The sequence below is a fragment of the Glandiceps talaboti genome, chromosome 20, assembly GCF_964340395.1.
Source record: "Glandiceps talaboti chromosome 20, keGlaTala1.1, whole genome shotgun sequence".
In the NCBI taxonomy this organism is placed as follows: Eukaryota; Metazoa; Hemichordata; class Enteropneusta; family Spengelidae; genus Glandiceps; species Glandiceps talaboti.
This window is the reverse complement of record NC_135568.1, coordinates 15,818,305-15,837,550: the sequence shown is the minus strand read 5'-3', so window position 1 is coordinate 15,837,550 and position 19,246 is coordinate 15,818,305. Positions and strand designations below refer to the sequence as shown.

Here is a 19,246-nt window from a genome sequence, read left to right as displayed (position 1 = left end):
CCGATACACTCTCTTATTGTGTTTATCAGCTTGAATCAAAAAACGTATCAGCTTGTGCCCCTTGAACAATAACAAAGTAACTTACTTTGAGGTGTACATGATCCATCTTCATCCTTCATATGAGTGTTAGCACATGTACAGGAGGCCTGGTTACCAGGTTTGAGTAGACACAGGTGACTACAATCATTTGTATTACATGGATTGTTATCACCTGAAACTAACAGACAAAGAAAATATCACCAATGTTGTTTTGCACACTGAACACATTGGTGCTACATGTATGTATTCTGTTGGTAACCTTGAGGTAAACTGTGGATCGACTATGTCACTCAATGCATTGGTGATGAGTTGTAACCTCGAGGTAAACTGTGAATTGACTATGTCACTCAATGCATTGGTGATGAGTTGTAACCTCGAGGTAAACTGTGGATTGACTGTGTCACACTGAATGCATTGGTGATGTGTTGTTGGTAACCTCGAGGTAAACTGTGGATTGACTGTGTCACACTGAATGCATTGGTGATGTGTTGTTGGTAACCTCGAGGTAAACTGTGGATTGACTGTGTCACACTGAATGCATTGGTGATGTGTTGTTGGTAACCTCGAGGTAAACTGTGGATTGACTATGCCACACTGAACGCATTGATGATGTGTTTATTGTTGGTTCTGGGTGACTTCAGGATAAATGTGGACAGGCTAGTGTGTCACACTAACAATGCACTGGTGGTATGCATTGCCGGTTCTGTGTGAACTTGAGATAAACAGTGGACAGACTGAGTCACACTGAAAGCATTGGTGATATATATATGTTGGTTCTAGGTGACTTCAGGATAGATTGTATATGAAGTGACTGTTTTAAACTAAACCCAGAGGTACATGCTATCACTGCTGAGCCTGGGTGACTTTCCCGCCAAAATTTTTGAACAAAAATTCTTGTTTCTCTGTAATTTTTGAAAAAAGATCAACTTTATTTTAGATCAGAATTCAAGAAATATTACTTCCCAATGAAGTAATATTCTTAAATTTTAGAAAATCTTCTTACAATCAAGTTTCTATTTATTCCAATGTCGTCTCTAGGAATGAAACTAAACCCACTAGAGGTCTATGTATATGAGTATGGGTGACTGACTGGTGTAGACAGGCTTACTCACACTGAACCAGCTACACATTTATTTTCAAGAATAATGTGTTCCCTTTAAACTTACTAAATATTTTGAATCCTGTATCTTCTGACACAAAGACCCTTTAACTTAGTCGAAATTAGTCCTTACCTAGTTCTTGTTTATTTTCCTGGACTATCACCAGGTCTGTGGCATGTTCTAGATTAGAAGCTAGTACCGTCACATTTCCACCATACTTAGGGACTCTGAAGACATTGTTTGTCTGGTAAGTTGTTCCGTAAATAAAATCTTCAAAAATATCAATCATGAACGGCTGGTTACCACCTGTAAAACAGATAACATTTCTTGTTAGGCCAAAAATAAAAAATTGACACAATTTTTTTTTTTTTTTTTTATTCTCAACTAAATTACTTCAAGTTTACATGCTGTGTGGAAAGAATTCTGGCCAGGATAACCATCTAGCCTGTTATGGTGGCTATATCTATCCTGATCATGCTAACTTTCTTTTGGTTCCATTACATTTATCTATAAATGCCGAGATTTTACCAGGAGGATGAAGTTTCAATTACAAGATGAGTTTATCAAGTTGAGGTCTCTCAGAACTTGATAGCCTGGCTCATCAAAACTGCATGCTCAGAATAAATCCACAGTAAGTTACTCACTTCTAGCGAACCTTGCTACAACCACTCTGTCTGTACCATCCAGATTAATGCTCTCGATAACGCTAGACTTTGCATCGGCCCAGAACAAACGCCGAATGATGTAGTCGATGGCCAATCCTGTTGGCCACTCTATACGAGTGCTGACCAGTGTTCTGCGACTTGAGCCGTCTAAATAGGCAGATTCAATTTTAGGATTCTGTCCCCAGTCTGTCCAATACATCATACTGAAACATAAACATATGTCAATTAAATCACAATACAACCACGGCAATTGAGGTATCGGCTTACTGAGATAGCAAACTAACACTATATTGTTGTGATATGTTGATATACAAGTTATTGAGTGGACGCTGGTTAATTATACTATTTCTAGTGACACACCAAAATGTGGTGTTCCCCTTTCTCTTACTATGTGGCAACTCACTAGGCATGCTAGTTTTTACCATAATGACCCACAACAACAAAATTTGGCTATCATTAGAGGGCACTACCAAATCACGAGAGCATAGATTTTCAATTAGGCAGCAAAATGGTTTGAAAATCCTTTCTCTCATAAAATGTATGTAACAACTGGTCAAAACCTCAGGTTAAATCATCCTCAAGAGGGTGGTGTATTCATTTGCTAGACAATTGTATATTAATTATCATGAGATCTTAGGCCTATAGTGAAGGTCACCTAAAATGCCAGGATGTGTGACCTTTAACCTCACTTACCCTTCAGCAGGGTTGACTACAATAGAGTGTGGTAAATCCAGACCAGTATTAATCAGTGTCTTCCTATATCTGCCTCCAATATCAGCTACTTCTATCGTATCAAACTCTGAATCGCACCAGTATATGTTATCACCAATCCAATCCACAGCAATACCACGAGGTTCCCCAAGATTCTCAATCTATGCAAAGTCAGGAAATTTGTTAAAATGTTAAATGGGAGATATAGGATGGATAAGAACGGGGTGACAGTTTAGCCTACTCTGCATATAAATAGGGGTCGGATTAAAGATGGCGCGCGACCCTAGATGACACACTCACAGAGCTCTTAGAGTGCCTACGAAACTGACATTTTAGAGAGTATTACAGATTTTTATCACTTAATGTTGGACTCTAGTATTACGAATATACAGGTGGAAAGAAATCTATCACTTTCTCTTTCCAAATGGTTGCATTTTGAGGACAGTGTTCCAGAAAATCATTTGGCTGCTGTTATAGGCATGGTCTTGTTGCTAGGTATATTTGCATACACTTTTGAAATGTTGGTTCACTTGTCTATTAATCCCAGTTGATATCTTAGTGAAGCACACCACAATACCACGCCCATAGCTGTTGCTATGGGCGTGGTCATGGTTGCTAGGGATATTTGCATACATTTTTGGAATGTTTACTCACTAGTATGCTAGATGATGCTGTTCTCCATGGCTGTAGCACTACTGAACCTCAGTTCAGTTGTGCTAATAGAAACTCTGAAAATACACTCAGTCTGGTACATAGCAAAACTTGTACTTCATTGAAAACACAGAAGCAGTGCAATTAATAAACCTCTGAAACCAATCATGATAACGTCTACTATATGGCTACTTACAATTTTCTGTTCATTATGCTGGATTTCTCTTTTCCTTCTACCGTTTGCAGCATGATATCGCTGTAGAGATCGGCGATTGATCGACTTGTCGTGCACATTGGTCCAAAACATGGTTCTATGATCATAATGAATATCGATGCTTTCAATTCGGGTTGATGAATCTCCAACATATTCAGAAGAGTATGTACGTTCAACGTCACTCGGATCGAGCTGTCGTAGCTCACTGTCATTGGGAATGATCAGATAATCAGGTTCACCTGAAATATAATAAGCAAAATTCTCTAACTTTTTGAGTAAAATTTTGATTTGTTGTGATTCTGAAGCAATATTTATTATCGCCATACTCCATTCACCACTTCAGCAATACCAATGATACTGAAAAAACCTATGGATGTACATGTGGCAAATGCCTAGGTCACAAAATTTAGTACATAGCAACTGTCTAGGTCACAAAATTTAGTACATGGCAACTGTCTAGGTAACAAAATATAGTACATGGCAACTGCCTAGGTCACAAAATTTAGTACATGGCAATTGTCTAGGTAACAAAATATAGTACATGGCAACTGCCGAGGTCATAACATTTAGTACATGGCAACTGCCTAGGTCACAACATTTAGTACATGGCAACTGTCAAGGTAACAAAATATAGTACATGGCAACTGTCTAGGTAACAAAATATAGTACATGGCAACTGCCGAGGTCATAACATTTAGTACATGGCAACTGCCGAGGTCACAAAATTTAGTACATGGCAACTGCCGAGGTCACAACATTTAGTACATGGCAACTGCCTAGGTCACAAAATTTAGTATGTCACATCTGCCGAGGTCACAAAATTTAGTACATGGCAACTGCCTAGGTCACAAAATTTAGTATGTCACATCTGCCGAGGTCACAAAATTTAGTACATGGCAACTGCCTAGGTAACAAAAATTTAGTACATAGCAACTGCCTAGGTCACAAAATTTAGTACATGGCAACTGCCTAGGTCACAACATTTAGTACATGGCAACTGCCTAGGTCACAACATTAAAGATATCAATTCAACAGTATTAAGACTTCAAGATTTTCCGGCTATATGATGAAAAATGCTGGGAATAATACAATTATACCGACTCAAGCAAAAAATATGAAATATAAAAAAAATATTATGACTGTCAATTTTGAACATTTTGACTTTATATTTTGAGCACAACAGACCAGTGACATAGAGTAACATGGATTGTCATCATGTAGAACAACCAGGATAAATAATCCATATTTTCTGTTCAAAGACAACAACTTGGCTTGTGCATGGTATAAGGTATCTTACCGTTTGCTTTACATGTGTCGTCTTCTTCTCTATAGTAACCATCAACACAGTCACAGTGATAGGATCCTTTAGTATTGATGCACACTTGAGAACATGTACCAAACTGATCACATTCATTGACATCTACATGGAATTAAGATAAGAATCTGTCATTAAAGGGACGTGGTCTGTGAACACTTGCACATTTCAATCACTACATGTATACTTAATTAATCACTGCAGATACATACCATGAACAAATTAAATCAAATTATGCTGTGCGACATTGTTCGCAAAAGAAAATGAGATACAACGCTACCAGAGTAAGCCTGCCCAATATAAACAGTGTCACTCTTTGAAAAACAATAGTAGATTGGAACCATCTGGACTATAGTAACTCTGTGTGTGCTGAATCTTGGATGCCTTCAAATCAGCAGTCACCAAAACCAACCATTCTCCCTAAGATATATATGTGTGTGTGTGTGTGTGTGTGTGTGTGTGTGTATGTGTGTGTGTGTATGTGTGTGTGTGTCTGTGTGTCTGTGTGTGTGAGTGCCCTTGTGTGCGTGTGTATTTGAGGTGTGTATGAGTGCATGTTTGTGTGTGTGCATGTGTGAGTGTGTGAGTGTGCATGTGTATGTGTGCATGTGTATGTGTGCATGTGTGTGTGTGTGTGTGTGTGTGTTTGCACCATATCTTACCTGTACATCTATGTCTATCACTAGAAAGTTTATAGCCTGCGTCACATTTACAAATATAGCCACCACGCAGATCAATACAGGTATGATGACAACCACCATTGTTCTCAAGACATTCATTTGTCTCTTCTGTTCCTGGGCGAGCTGATGAAAATATTTTTAAAAAAATTACTTTCATGCAAGACGTTTTACAATGAGTAACACTTTCTCTATGTGCTACACTCATTTATAGCATTCACATCAAGTGTAAAAGTATACTAAGTCTGTTTCATTTTCTACAGGAAGTAGCACTGAAGTAAAGCACTATCTCTATGTGCTACACTCGTTTATAGCATTCATATCAAGCGTAAAAGTATACTGTTTCAATTGGTTTATTTACAAGCCTAGCATGTGGCCTTTCTAATGTGGTCAATTAGCAAATGAAATGGTATACTTTTACACTTGATATGGATACTACAAATGATTGTGGTACATACAGAAAATGATTTACTTTGATGTTATGGGTGGTAGATCATTCTGTGCCACGTTTTACACAGATTTTCTTCGACATCATATTGAAATACTGTGTGAACATAATAATGATAACAATTTTTTTGTGCTTTCTAAACTTACCTATTATAAGTATATCTTATTGCTGATTCAATAAATTATTTTTTAAGTTTGCACACATTAATGAAAAAGGAATCACTTTCTGCAGAAATTATTTCAAGAGGAATAACTTTTTATTATCTTTTCAGTCGAATGAAAATACTTCAAATCTTGTCCAATCTATTATGATGTTAACGTTGATGCATGCCTTCTACAACACAAATCTCTAACTATTCAGTTCTACAGTATCTATGTTTCCATGCCAACACCGAAGCTGTTGTCATGGTAACCAAAGTTGTTGTCATGCCAACCACAGTACTTACTGCAGTCTATCTCATCAGAACTATCTCCACAGTCGTCTTCGTTGTCACACACAAATGCACTTGGGATACAACCATGGTTGGCACACTTGAACTCATCAGCTTGGCAACTAGGAGATTGTGTTGATACACCTACAAGATATAAATAAATATCAGTCTCAGACCTGTTACCAGTTCAACAATCCATCGCACCTCTCCCCATACGACTCCATATATTCTATACATGTAGGGGTTTAACATGCTACTAAGGGGTGGGGGGGGGGGGGGTGTCACATGACAGTACCGTGTGTTTACCAGTACACTCAATCTCTGTCAATACTGGTGTTTAGTCTTTATTCTACAACTGCTGACATCAGACCAGGGACAGACTGGAACATGATACAAACAAGAAAATAAACAAATGAATTGGAGTAATAACTCTTGGCTCAGCATGTTAGCAAACAGCATCTATATAGACTTGTATTAAGCACATGGTTTGATAACAGTTTTATGGCTTCTTTATGTGTACATGAAATGCCAGCGGAACTGAAAATCTGTTTGTGAACTTGTACTATTATGTAAAGTGGCAATAAAACTGTTCATATCAAATGATGGAATGTAATAAAAATCTCTGTACTTCCAACAAACTGTTTCAACATGCTGAACCAAGTGTTATTAATCCAATTCATTCCCTGTTTGTAACAGGTTCTGTTTGTCCACAGTCTGATGTCAGCAGTTGTATAAAATCACTACATGATGAAAGAAATTAAGTTAAACATGCCTTTCCATGTTTCAATAAGAAAATATTATTTCAAATGTACTGAAGACAAAACAAGTCAAACATTACAACATAGGTGATGCTGCCTCGTGCAATGCAGCTTGGAACCAGAAAAATTGACTACTGCAATCTATGTATCTTCTGATATATTAGTTTGGAAAGGAAATAGTGGTAATCATTACAATCAAACTACATTGTATACTATACATAATAGACTTACATATTTCATCTGAGTTGTCACCACAATTATCTGTGCCATCACAGGCTAAGAACTGTGCGATGCATATATGATTAGCACAACGGAACTTGTCAGCTGGACAGTCCAGATTTTCTGTGAAAAAGCAACAACAATACAACTGTATTACATTCTAACATCATGGCAAATTTTACGTAACATAAATTTTTAGTATCATATTAAGGACGATTCGACAATGTTGGATGAGCTCAATAAACGAACCCCACCTCCCTTCCCTCTGAATGAATGTTCACAAGCATAACATCGACATGTTTGTATTATCAACATAGAACTTAACCTTTTGAAACAACACTACACACATTTGATAATTAGTGAAAGAAAAAACAGAAGCTTTCATGCAAACCTGTGGACGCCAAACTGAGGCGGCAGTGACATACGAGACTTGCAAGGCTACTTATTAGAATAACAATAGAAGTTGACAATATGTTTAACGGAAGTTCCTGTGGTCTCATCTGATTTGACAAAGTGTTAAATACTTACGACACATGTATGGATTCTCATCCGAGTTATCATAACAGTCATTATCGCCATCACATCTCCAGGCTAGTGGTCGACACATTGTATTGTTACACTGGAACTCGTCCAACTCACAAATCCTACCAATAGGACCTACAACAAACAAACAAACATTGTTTTGTTGTGATGAGTACATGAAGACAAAATCAATTTCACTGCTCGTGGGACGGTGGAGCACTACAGTACATGAAATTGAGCTTTCTGCATCTTGGTTTGTCGAAACTAATGTTGTCACTGTTGATTTGGATACTGTTGACATTGTGTAGCACTAACATGAAATCTCTGTGTCTTGGTTTGTCGAAACTAATGTCACCATTGTTGTATATATGGATACAGTTTACACCATATGGCACTTGTACATGATATCTTTGTACATTAGTCAGTTTAGATTCTAAAAAAATACTGATCTGGGATCTAACTTACCACAGTCCGTTTCATCCGAGCCATCTAAACAGTCTGCATCACCATCACATTTCCAATCACTTACTATACAATGGCCATCATTACATTTGAATTCAGAAGTACTACATGTTGGGTCGCCTACAGATGGCCAGAAAACAAACACATATGTCACTGTGGTGTTGTGAGAGTTTTAAGAATACACACTGTCAAGTAATACTGGTTGAACAAAATATAAATACATATACAGGCTGGATTTATATGTACAACTGCTGACATCAGACCATGGACAAACGAAACCTGTTGCAAACAGGGAAAGTAAACAACTGAATTGGATTACTAACACTTAGCACAGTATGTTGGAAGTACATAGACTTGCATTACATTTCATCATTTGATAAGAACAGTTGTATGGCCTCTTTACATAATAGTTTATATTCATAAACAAATTTGAAGTTCCCCTGGCAATTCATGTACATGCAAAGAGGCTATAAAACTGTTCTTCTCAAACTATGAAATGTGTTACATAGTCTCTGCTGTTCCAACATGCTGTGTCAAGTGTTATTAATCCAATTCAGTTGTTTACTTTCCTTGTTTGTAACAGGTTCTGTTTGTCCACGGTCTGATGTCAGCAGTTGTATTTGAGCATAGATTTTGCTGCATATTGAAAAGGTACTCATAGTATTGAACATACGGTACTGAAGCACTTTGCAATTGACTGAATTCATTCCTGTTATAATGATATAACTCAAACAATCCAATGACATAATTTATGATACGTATCAAGAAACGTTTGAAAATCCCTACTATGCAATCAACTGTTCTTACAATGCCAGAAGACAATTGTAATGTTATAGAAGACATGGATCAACATTAAAATTATACTAGAAAGTAGATTTGCTCGAGGTAAAACGCATACAAATTCAACTTGTGCCACGTCTTAGGGTATACAATGCTAGGAATACATACCACAACTTTCGTCCTCTTCATCAGAGCTGTCCCCGCAGTCGTCTTCACCATCACACTTCCAACGATTTGGTATGCATCGTCCGTTAGTGCACTGAAATTCACTCTGGTCACATGGTCTCGGAGTACATCCAACCTCATCCGACCCATCGCCGCAGTCGTTGTCATAGTCACATCTAAATCGTGAGGAAATGCAGCGATGATTCTCACAACGGTGCTGGCCTGGTTCGCATGTTTGTGAATCGCACAATTCGGATGGTTCGTCTGAACTGTCACCGCAATCGTTGTAACCGTTACACTGCCATTCTTGTGGAATGCAGCGACCAGTGTTGTTGCAACGCAGCTCATCAGGAGCACATGTTCTCACCTCTGTTTATTAAAACAATTATTATTAATTACAAATTCATTCATTTTCTGCATACATAATTTAGACAAGTACCCAAAGGAATCATTTCTCTCAGAAATGTTTTTGGTTTAATTACATGATAGTGCATCTTGTTTAAGAATTTCATTCATACATTTTCATTTCAAATTGAGATCCCTTCCCTCGTGCTAACATAAATTTCCCCTTATCAATTCTTAACTTTTTACTGGATGTGAGTGAGGGAGCTGTATTCTCAATTTCCTGTTTGCAGTCTGGAATGGTCTTAGACTATTATATGTTTACACTGCACAGTTCTATTCCTCGTTAATCAGAATCAGTGATGACACTACTATGAGCTCATCTGACACTGTGGGTAAACTTAAAACCCTGAAAAATTTGCACCCATTTTCTGGCCAATGGTACATAACAGTAACAGTACAATATGGAGATCACCATTCTTGGCGGTGTGCCCTCTAAGCCAATTTGATGCGCCGCTGACACACACCATTTGTAGTGATGCACCAAAATTCGGTGTTCCCCAATTTCATACTATGTGGTGACTCACAAGAAATCCCAGCTCTCATTTTGAGACACAACAGCAAAATTTAGCTATCACTAGATATTTGCCATGAATTATCAGTATAATAGCCCAAATCTACTACAAGCCTATAGTCTAGGTTAGGTTTGTTGTCACTTGTAAATCACTCACTAAATCTGATCAGTTAGTGTGGAGTTGTGATGATGAAATGGAAATACAGGGTTGATATTGTGTTTTATAGTACAAACAACATTTCTTAAAGAAGACACAGCAACTTCAACAAAATCCCCCCCCCCCTCAAAAAATTTACGATAATTGTGTTTTTTTTGTGTTCTACATACATGTAACCACAAACAACTTCAAACCCCTAAGATGATAACGGAGGTGTCGCACACAGTTGGGATGTTGAATCAAAAGCAATCAAATCGCACATCAGTGGGAAAGTAAATAATTGTAGCCATTAAAATCATCACTGCTGTGTGGTAATCATTTGACCAAAAAAAATGTTTCTCCAACGTTGTAAAGGAATACTTGAAAATGCCAAATTAACCCCCACATCTACTGCAAAAGACAACTCACCACATGAATTGCTTTCATCCGAGCCATCACCACAATCATCATCACCATCACACAGCCATAAGTTTGGTACACAACGTAATGTTGTCTCACATTGGAAGCGATCACCTTCACATGTAATATCACCTACAATAAATAAATACATATTAATAGTTTTATACTAATATCCTATCCACTTAAGGCAACAAAAAATGTAATGATCGATTTCCTTTCTGATCATAAACATTTATCAAAGTGTATTTTGACAAAGACAGAAACCATGAGATGAACGGACAAATAAATAGGCATGATACACAGATATACAAACTGATAAACACTGATGGATGGATGGATGGGTGGATGGATGGAGGGACAGATGGACAAACGAATGGGTATGAGAGGAAGGAAGGGAGGAGAGATGGATAGGTGGGATAGAGGGCTGGCTGGTTGGCAGGATGGATGGATGGACAGAGGGATGGATAAATAGACTGACAGGCAAATACACCAACCAACAAACAGGCTGGCAGATTGAGGGAGATTTAAGGACAGATAGAAAACAGGTGATAATTGAGAAAAGATCCAGACAAACAAACAAACAAACAAACAAACAAACAAACAAACAAACAAACAAACAAACAAACAAACAGGAGAAACACTTTCATTTAACTTACCGCAGTCACTTTCATCTTCTCCATGTTCACAGTTAGTTGTTCCATCACAACGTAGAGAGGCCATGATACATCGGTGGGACTGTTCACATTTGAACTGGTTCGGTAGACAGGTATAATTATTGCAGTTGAGTTCATCAGAATTATCCTCGCAGTCGTTATCTCCATCACACAGGAAGGCGGGATTTATGCAATTTTGGTTAGCACACTGGAACTGACCGGCTCGGCACACAAATGGTGCTGTGTATGTACACAAACAAATTAGTTATAATCAGCATGCAAAATTAATGCTGGTCCGTCGGTACTGACAGATTTCTATTCGTACCGACAGTTTTTCAGAATTACAACAACTTGTCAGTCCTTATGACCAATTGGAATTCGGAGTATTAGAATACTAAATAATTATTCAATGATATATCTACTTTTACATACATGAATTCTGATCTTATTTTTAATACCTTTTTTACTCTCTCAATTCAAATTAACCTGTCAAGCTTCAGTTGCTAGTGTTGGTGATATAAACTTAAGTCATTAGATCTGTATGGTGGGTGTGGGGGTGGGGGTGGGGGGGATGGGGGTGGTGGGGTGTTGTTGATGCAGATACAGATCACGAACATGAATTGCATTAAGTATGGACAAGTCGTTTTCCATAAAGACTAGCATCTTTTGTTACCTGTTGGTCCTTATGACCAGCAGTCATTTTCCCTTTATATTAATTTCACACAATGGTCAAAATTCAACGTCAGATATATATATGTACTTGTAATACAACTCTGGTAATTATGGTTTCGGTTTACTAAAATAGACACAAACTAAAACTAATGTAAGTTGTTCTATGACACAGATTCCACAAATGGGTGATAGCGGCTCCTCTGATGTGTGATTCTACTGAAAACAACAGTTAATAATTAGTTTGCCTCCACGTTTTCCCTACTTCTGTTATTCTTTCCAATTCCATGTAGTTAAAAACCTTTGCTTATCCCGCCACTTTCTTGAATCACTGTATGGACCCCACCCCATCGGCAACAAGTCTTTGACTTTGTGGATTATCCAAGTAATTCTGCACAATTTGTACCAGTTTTTTGTTTATATATCTGTTGTCAATCTTGCTGATTTTAAATAATGAAATAAACTATTCTGATCTAATCTAATCACCCTGTGATAAAGATAGTGTAAACATTGGAAGTCCTAAAACAGTACACTGCAAGTATATGGAACTAGCTTTCAGAGAGCTGTCTTACTGAGACAGTAACTATAATTAAACCAACATCCATTCAATAGCTTGCGAGAACAGTTTTAGTTTGTGTCTATCTTAGTAAACCAACGCCTAAATTACCAATCTGAGAGTAATAATTTCCATTTCCAACTATATAACTTACGACAAGCACTACATTTCTTATGACAAGTACAATCATGTTACTTACGTCAAACACATTTCTTACAAGTACAAGGTTATACGATAAATGTGTTACATACTGATAAACACTACTAAACATTTCTTTTGACATGTACAATATGTTACTTCCGACAAGTACTATGTTATATGACTTGTACAATGTTACTTCCGATAAGTACGTTTATACTTACCACAAGTACGTTATTTATGACAAGTACTGTCACTGACAAGTGATATGTTAAATGACAAGTATGTTACTTTCGACAAGTACTATGTTATATACAACAAGTACGTTACTTACGACAAGTACTATGTTATATAAAACAAGTATGTTACTTACGACAAGTACTATGTTATATACAACAAGTACTATGTTATATACAACAAGTATGTTACTTACGACAAGTACGTTACTTACGACAAGTACTATGTTATATACAACAAGTATGTTACTTACGACAAGTACTATGTTATATACAACAAGTATGTTACTTACGACAAGTACTATGTTATATACAACAAGTATGTTACTTACGACAAGTACTATGTTATATACAACAAGTACTATGTTACTTACGACAAGTACTATGTTATATACAACAAGTATGTTACTTACGACAAGTACTATGTTATATACAACAAGTACTATGTTACTTACGACAAGTACTATGTTATATACAACAAGTATGTTACTTACGACAAGTACTATGTTATATACAACAAGTACGTTACTTACGACAAGTACTATGTTATATACGACAAGTCCAATGTTACTTACGACAAGTACTATGTTATATACAACAAGTATGTTACTTACGACAAGTACTATGTTATATACAACAAGTACGTTACTTACGACAAGTACTATGTTATATACAACAAGTACGTTACTTACGACAAGTACTATGTTATATACAACAAGTACGTTACTTACGACAAGTACTATGTTATATACAACAAGTATGTTACTTACGACAAGTACTATGTTATATACAACAAGTACGTTACTTACGACAAGTACTATGTTATATACAACAAGTATGTTACTTACGACAAGTACTATGTTATATACAACAAGTACGTTACTTACGACAAGTACTATGTTATATACGACAAGTCCAATGTTACTTACGACAAGTACTATGTTATATACAACAAGTATGTTACTTACGACAAGTACTATGTTATATACAACAAGTACATTACTTCCAACAAGTACTATGTTATATACAACAAGTACGTTACTTCCAACAAGTACTATGTTATATACAACAAGTACGTTACTTCCAACAAGTACTATGTTATATACAACAAGTACGTTACTTACGACAAGTACTATGTTATATACAACAAGTACATTACTTCCGACAAGTACTATGTTATATACAACAAGTACGTTACTTACGACAAGTACTATGTTATATACAACAAGTACGTTACTTACGACAAGTAACTGGTTCATCAGATCCATCACCACAATCATCTTCATTATCACATTTCCACCAGAATGGTATACATTTATCATTTCTGCATACAAACTGACTAGCTGAACAGTTGGATAGACAACTGCGTCTGTCTGCTGCCAAGTAGAAGTTATCGGGACAAGCACACGTACGAGACCCACCAGGATTAAGCAAACAGAGATTCCCACAGCCGCCATTATTATTTTGACAAGGATTTGATGGTACTGAAACACAAAAGAATTATCAAAATTAAGTGACCAAACATATTCATCAGCTTTATATATGAGTTTATAACACACATTCCACAGTTCAAAATTTTAAGCATTGAGCTTTCAAATCTGTCGTGGTCAATGATCTTCATCAGAATGACAAATTCCATTTCTCTAGCTGACCACTAGGTGGCTAAAAATACTGAACTACTTGTGTGTTATAACCTATCAATATCAAACTTCATTGGTTGCCAGATATGCACAAAGTGTTTATTAGCAAACATGATGTGATTATTCTATTCTGACAAGTTCTGACCAGGCACAATGTTAAATTGGGCTCATTTGCATGAGGTCAGAGATCAGAGTCCATTTTAAAGTAAAGTCTCTCACAAACTTTCTGTAACTTTCTGTTTAGAACAAAGTTTAGTTCACTACTGGCTCTAGGTTTTTGTAATATGGGACCCTGAGACACATTTATGTAAAACAGACAATTATGCTTAAACTGCCAGGCAGATTGTTTAAAAGTGTCCCTCTAAGGTCTATAAAAAATTGTGTGGTTCCCGATCACACTCAATTTTAGAATAGGTGGGGTAGATAGATTTCTAAATTAATGTTTTTGTTTTCTTTCCTGTGTGAGTGTCTAGTTCAGGAAGTTATGTTTTCCATTGTGGTCCTATGTGTTCATTGGTTTCTTCTCATCAGATGTACAGCCAGTACAGATTGGAAGAACAGTTTGATATTGTCTTTTTAATTTGAAGTCAGTTTCCATATTCACTATTTCTCCCGAGACTTCACAATTTTCGTGATTTTATCATATTTTTCTCAAATATGGAAAAAAATGTTTAGGGCCGGCAGTGAAAAACTATGTGGGGTCGGGTAACCCGAAACCAAACAATTTTTTTTTAGCCCTTACATTGTATTCCAAGTTAAAAAGGCTTCTCTATTTTATGCTGTTTGGGAAAGAATGTAGCATAAATTTTAATTCATTTATCTTTATTTACTGTCAATTTGTTGTGAAGTTGTGGGATGGATTTTACGTGTTATGAGAAGGAAAATGGGACTTCTTAATATTCCAAATTCAAGACAAATCATCCTAATAGGTGATACACAACTGTCATTATTATTGAATTTTGTTATTTTTGTTGCTAAGCTTTATATTTCAAAGTTTAGAAAATAAAAAAGTAAATGAAATACACATATTAAGAAATGGGGACAGTTTTTGAAATTGATAACTTTGTATAAATGTACAAAAAAAGAGTTGTATCATTGTAACAAGTAATTGAGAATGACATAGTCCCCGCTATAATTGGGTTTTAAGGAATTATGACTACTCTGATCACGCAACAACATTTGTGAACCTAAAACAAACAGACTTAGATATGTTGTGTCTGCTTGTTGGACATGGAATATGCCTCCAACAATAAAGGATTGGTTGGGTATGGGGGGATCATATCACGATGAAAATGGAGTCTGAGTTATGGCTTTGGACATGGAAAATTCACAAACAAAATGGCTGCCAGGCAGCCATATTGGATCGTATCACGACGAAAATGGATATGCACATGTATGTCATAGAACGCTGTCCTAATACCAACTTTGAATGAGATCTGTTTAAGCATGTCTGAGTTATGGCTTTGGACATGATAATTCACAAACAAAATGGCTGCCAGGCAGCCATATTGGATCGTATCACGACGAAAATGGATATGCACATGTATGTCATAGAACACTGTCCTAATACCAACTTTGAATGAGATCTGTTCAAGCATGTCTGAGTTATGGCTTTGGACATGATAATTCGCAAACAAAATGGCTACCAGGCAGCCATATTGGATCGTATCACAATGAAAATGGATATGCACATGTATGTCATAGAACACTATCCAAATACCAACTTTGAATGAGATCTGTTCAAGTATGTCTGAGTTATGGCTTTGGACATGAAAATTCACAAACAAAATGGCTGCTAGGCGGCCATATTGGATCGTATCATGACAACAATGTATATGCACATGTATGTCATAGAACACTGTCCTAATACCAACTTTGAATGAGATCTGTTAAAGCATGTCTGAGTTATGGCTTTAGACAGGGAAAATTCGCAAACAAAATGGTTGCTAGGCGGCCATATTGGATCGTATCATAAAACAAATTGACGTGCATATGTATGCCATAGCATGTTGCCCCTGTACCAAGTTTGAAAAAAATCGGTCCAGGCATCTCCAAGAAATGGCTGCGGACGGACGTACGGACGCACGGACGCACGGACGGACGGACAGACGGAACCCAATCCATAAGTCCCCGTTCCGGACTTCATCGGCGGGGACTAATAAGCCCAATACAAATGCTATTAAATATCTTCTCTCTTTTTTAAATGTTGCATAAGTGCAGATTTTTGTTATTAGAAGACAGTTCAGAATCTGTCATATTCAAAAAGTCATGTGTTCCAGAAAATACTGTAAAAAACAGTTATTTCTTCGAATTTTTACAATGTTGGACTTTTTTTATTGCCCAAAGTTTAAAAATAAGAGTACATATAACAAAAGTTAAACTTAAATAAAAAGGTTCCACATAAGAATAGCTGTGCAACCAATCAAACATGAGATACACTTCATGCAAATCATGGGGTTTCAGAATTGACACCTCAGTTGGTAAGATGAGGGCAGTATACATACTTGCTGGCTGCCTTAGAGGGTGATAAACATGAACATCCATTGGTCGGTGTACTGTGGTTATTAGTTCTTGTTTATTTTCTCCAGTGTGTTTATCTGCTCTGTGTATAGATTTGGTCTCCCAATCACTCCAGAAAACAAAATCTTCAAACACTGACAGTGCAAAGACGTGAGGAAGGTCGACATTTAGAACTGTTCTCCTGCAGAACAAAAAAGATTTCAGACATCGCTGTCAGTCATGACTGCAAGTATAAGGTATGTTTGTTTGTTGTCAGTGGATGAATAGTACTTTTACTTCTTATAACTGCAGTCTGGTTTCAAACCCATCCAGTGCCAGATAGTTTGATTAGGCAAAAACATAAAAATAATTGTGTGTTTCCGATAACATGGCTTCAGAAAATAAGGTATAGGTAGGTTGGGATTTTCTAACATTTTATTTTATCTTGTTTAATTGTTTTTATTTTTGAAAAAATATTGTTTCGACCCAAAACCAGATTAAATGTCGATCAGAATACACTTTCTGTGACAGTTTGATGAAATATGTATAGACATCGTTGGGGAAAGAAAACAGGTGTGCATGAAGGTCAAGAAGACAAAGAATTTCTTAAATTTTTGTTTGACATGTTTATAAAAATGTTTAAGGTTAGCAGCTTAAACTAGAGTCGGTCAGGTTATTGGAATCACACATTTTTTTTGCCTTGTTAATATTATCATCATCAACTTTTCGACAACTGTCGCTAAAAAGGGTTTAAATTATTTGTTTACATGCTGTATAAATCTACAACATCAAAGTCGACAAACTCTATATAGTCTTCCCTGGCATCAGCCCAGTACAGTTCACTACTTATACACCCCAAAGTGGGCAATATCTTATTTATTAACTGGTTTTCATATTATACAACTTACCTGCCAGTACCATCAAAGTTGACAAACTCTATATAGTCTTCCCTGGCATCAGCCCAGTACAGTTCACTACTTATACACCCCAAAGTGGGCAATATCTTATTTATTAACTGGTTTTCATATTATACAACTTACCTGCCAGTACCATCAAAGTTGACAAACTCTATATAGTCTTCCCTGGCATCAGCCCAGTACAGTTCACTACTTATACACCCCAAAGTGGGCAATATCTTATTTATTAACTGGTTTTCATATTATACAACTTACCTGCCAGTACCATCAAAGTTGACAAACTCTATATAGTCTTCCCTGGCATCAACCCTGTACAGTTCACTACTTATACACCCCAAAGTGGGCAATATCTCATTTATTAACTGGTTTTCATATTATACAACTTACCTGCCAGTACCATCAAAGTTGACAAACTCTATATAGTCTTCCCTGGCATCAACCCAGTACAGTTCACTACTTATACACCCCAAAGTGGGTAATATCTTATTTATTAACTGGTTTTCATATTACTCACCTGCCAGTACCATCAAAGTTGACAAACTCTATATAGTCTTCCCTGGCATCAACCCAGTACAGTTCACTACTTATACACCCCAAAGTGGGTAATATCTTATTTATTAACTGGTTTTCATATTATACGACTCACCTGCCAGTGCCATCAAAGTTGACAAACTCTATATAGTCTTCCCTGGCATCAGCCCAGTATAGCTTACTTGCTGAGTAGTCAATTGTAAGTCCATTAGGCCAGCCTAGCTTTTCAGTTATAAAGCGACTTTGTTCACTACCATCCATACCTGAGGGTAACAATTCAAAAAATGCAGTTTCTGTATTTTGTTTTGGGGATTTTGAAATTTTGAAATTGGTTGTAAGTGCCTGTTATAGGTAATGATTCAAGAAAAACAATGTCTTTGTATTAATGTGAAAAAAAATATGCAGAATTTCCAAAATTAATCTGGAAAGTGAACTCAGCTTGTGCCCCTTTAATTAATTGTTTGAGTTGCATAATGTATTAAAGGAAAGATTGTGAGTTTGTAATTTCCACTTTATTTTCTTAATTTAAAGATACACAGCCCCCTAGCAGTGACTAATATTAACACATACCTGCTCTTCCAATATATGGAGTGCGCCCCCAATCAGTCCAGTACATGTATCTGTAGAATAAATAACATTACATTATGTCAACATGTAAATTAAACAGGCAAGAAATTTTTTTTCATTTATTTAAAAGAACATTAATTTGTAACTACAAGTAAGGGGGGGGGGGGGTGAACCATTTTTAATTTTTAATTTATTTAGTTCTCACCCTGCAA

The 19,246-nt window shown here is 36.5% G+C and overlaps 1 protein-coding gene across 1 annotated transcript in view; it reads right to left on the bottom strand.

Annotated features, from left to right (window-relative positions):
- LOC144450844 (prolow-density lipoprotein receptor-related protein 1-like) overlaps window positions 1-19,246 on the bottom strand; it is an 87,285-nt gene that overhangs the window by 17,988 nt on the left and 50,051 nt on the right. The window contains exons 46-63 of the mRNA XM_078141585.1: window positions 19,038-19,087; window positions 18,583-18,730; window positions 17,025-17,221; window positions 14,122-14,364; window positions 11,285-11,521; window positions 10,638-10,760; window positions 9,160-9,525; window positions 8,215-8,331; window positions 7,756-7,884; window positions 7,240-7,350; window positions 6,266-6,394; window positions 5,358-5,498; window positions 4,678-4,800; window positions 3,363-3,619; window positions 2,498-2,676; window positions 1,784-2,007; window positions 1,272-1,445; window positions 86-217 (exon numbers count right to left, since the gene is read on the bottom strand). Coding sequence (XP_077997711.1) covers window positions 86-217; window positions 1,272-1,445; window positions 1,784-2,007; window positions 2,498-2,676; window positions 3,363-3,619; window positions 4,678-4,800; window positions 5,358-5,498; window positions 6,266-6,394; window positions 7,240-7,350; window positions 7,756-7,884; window positions 8,215-8,331; window positions 9,160-9,525; window positions 10,638-10,760; window positions 11,285-11,521; window positions 14,122-14,364; window positions 17,025-17,221; window positions 18,583-18,730; window positions 19,038-19,087 — 3,080 coding nt within the window. The remainder of the gene's footprint in view (window positions 1-85; window positions 218-1,271; window positions 1,446-1,783; window positions 2,008-2,497; window positions 2,677-3,362; window positions 3,620-4,677; window positions 4,801-5,357; window positions 5,499-6,265; window positions 6,395-7,239; window positions 7,351-7,755; window positions 7,885-8,214; window positions 8,332-9,159; window positions 9,526-10,637; window positions 10,761-11,284; window positions 11,522-14,121; window positions 14,365-17,024; window positions 17,222-18,582; window positions 18,731-19,037; window positions 19,088-19,246) is intronic.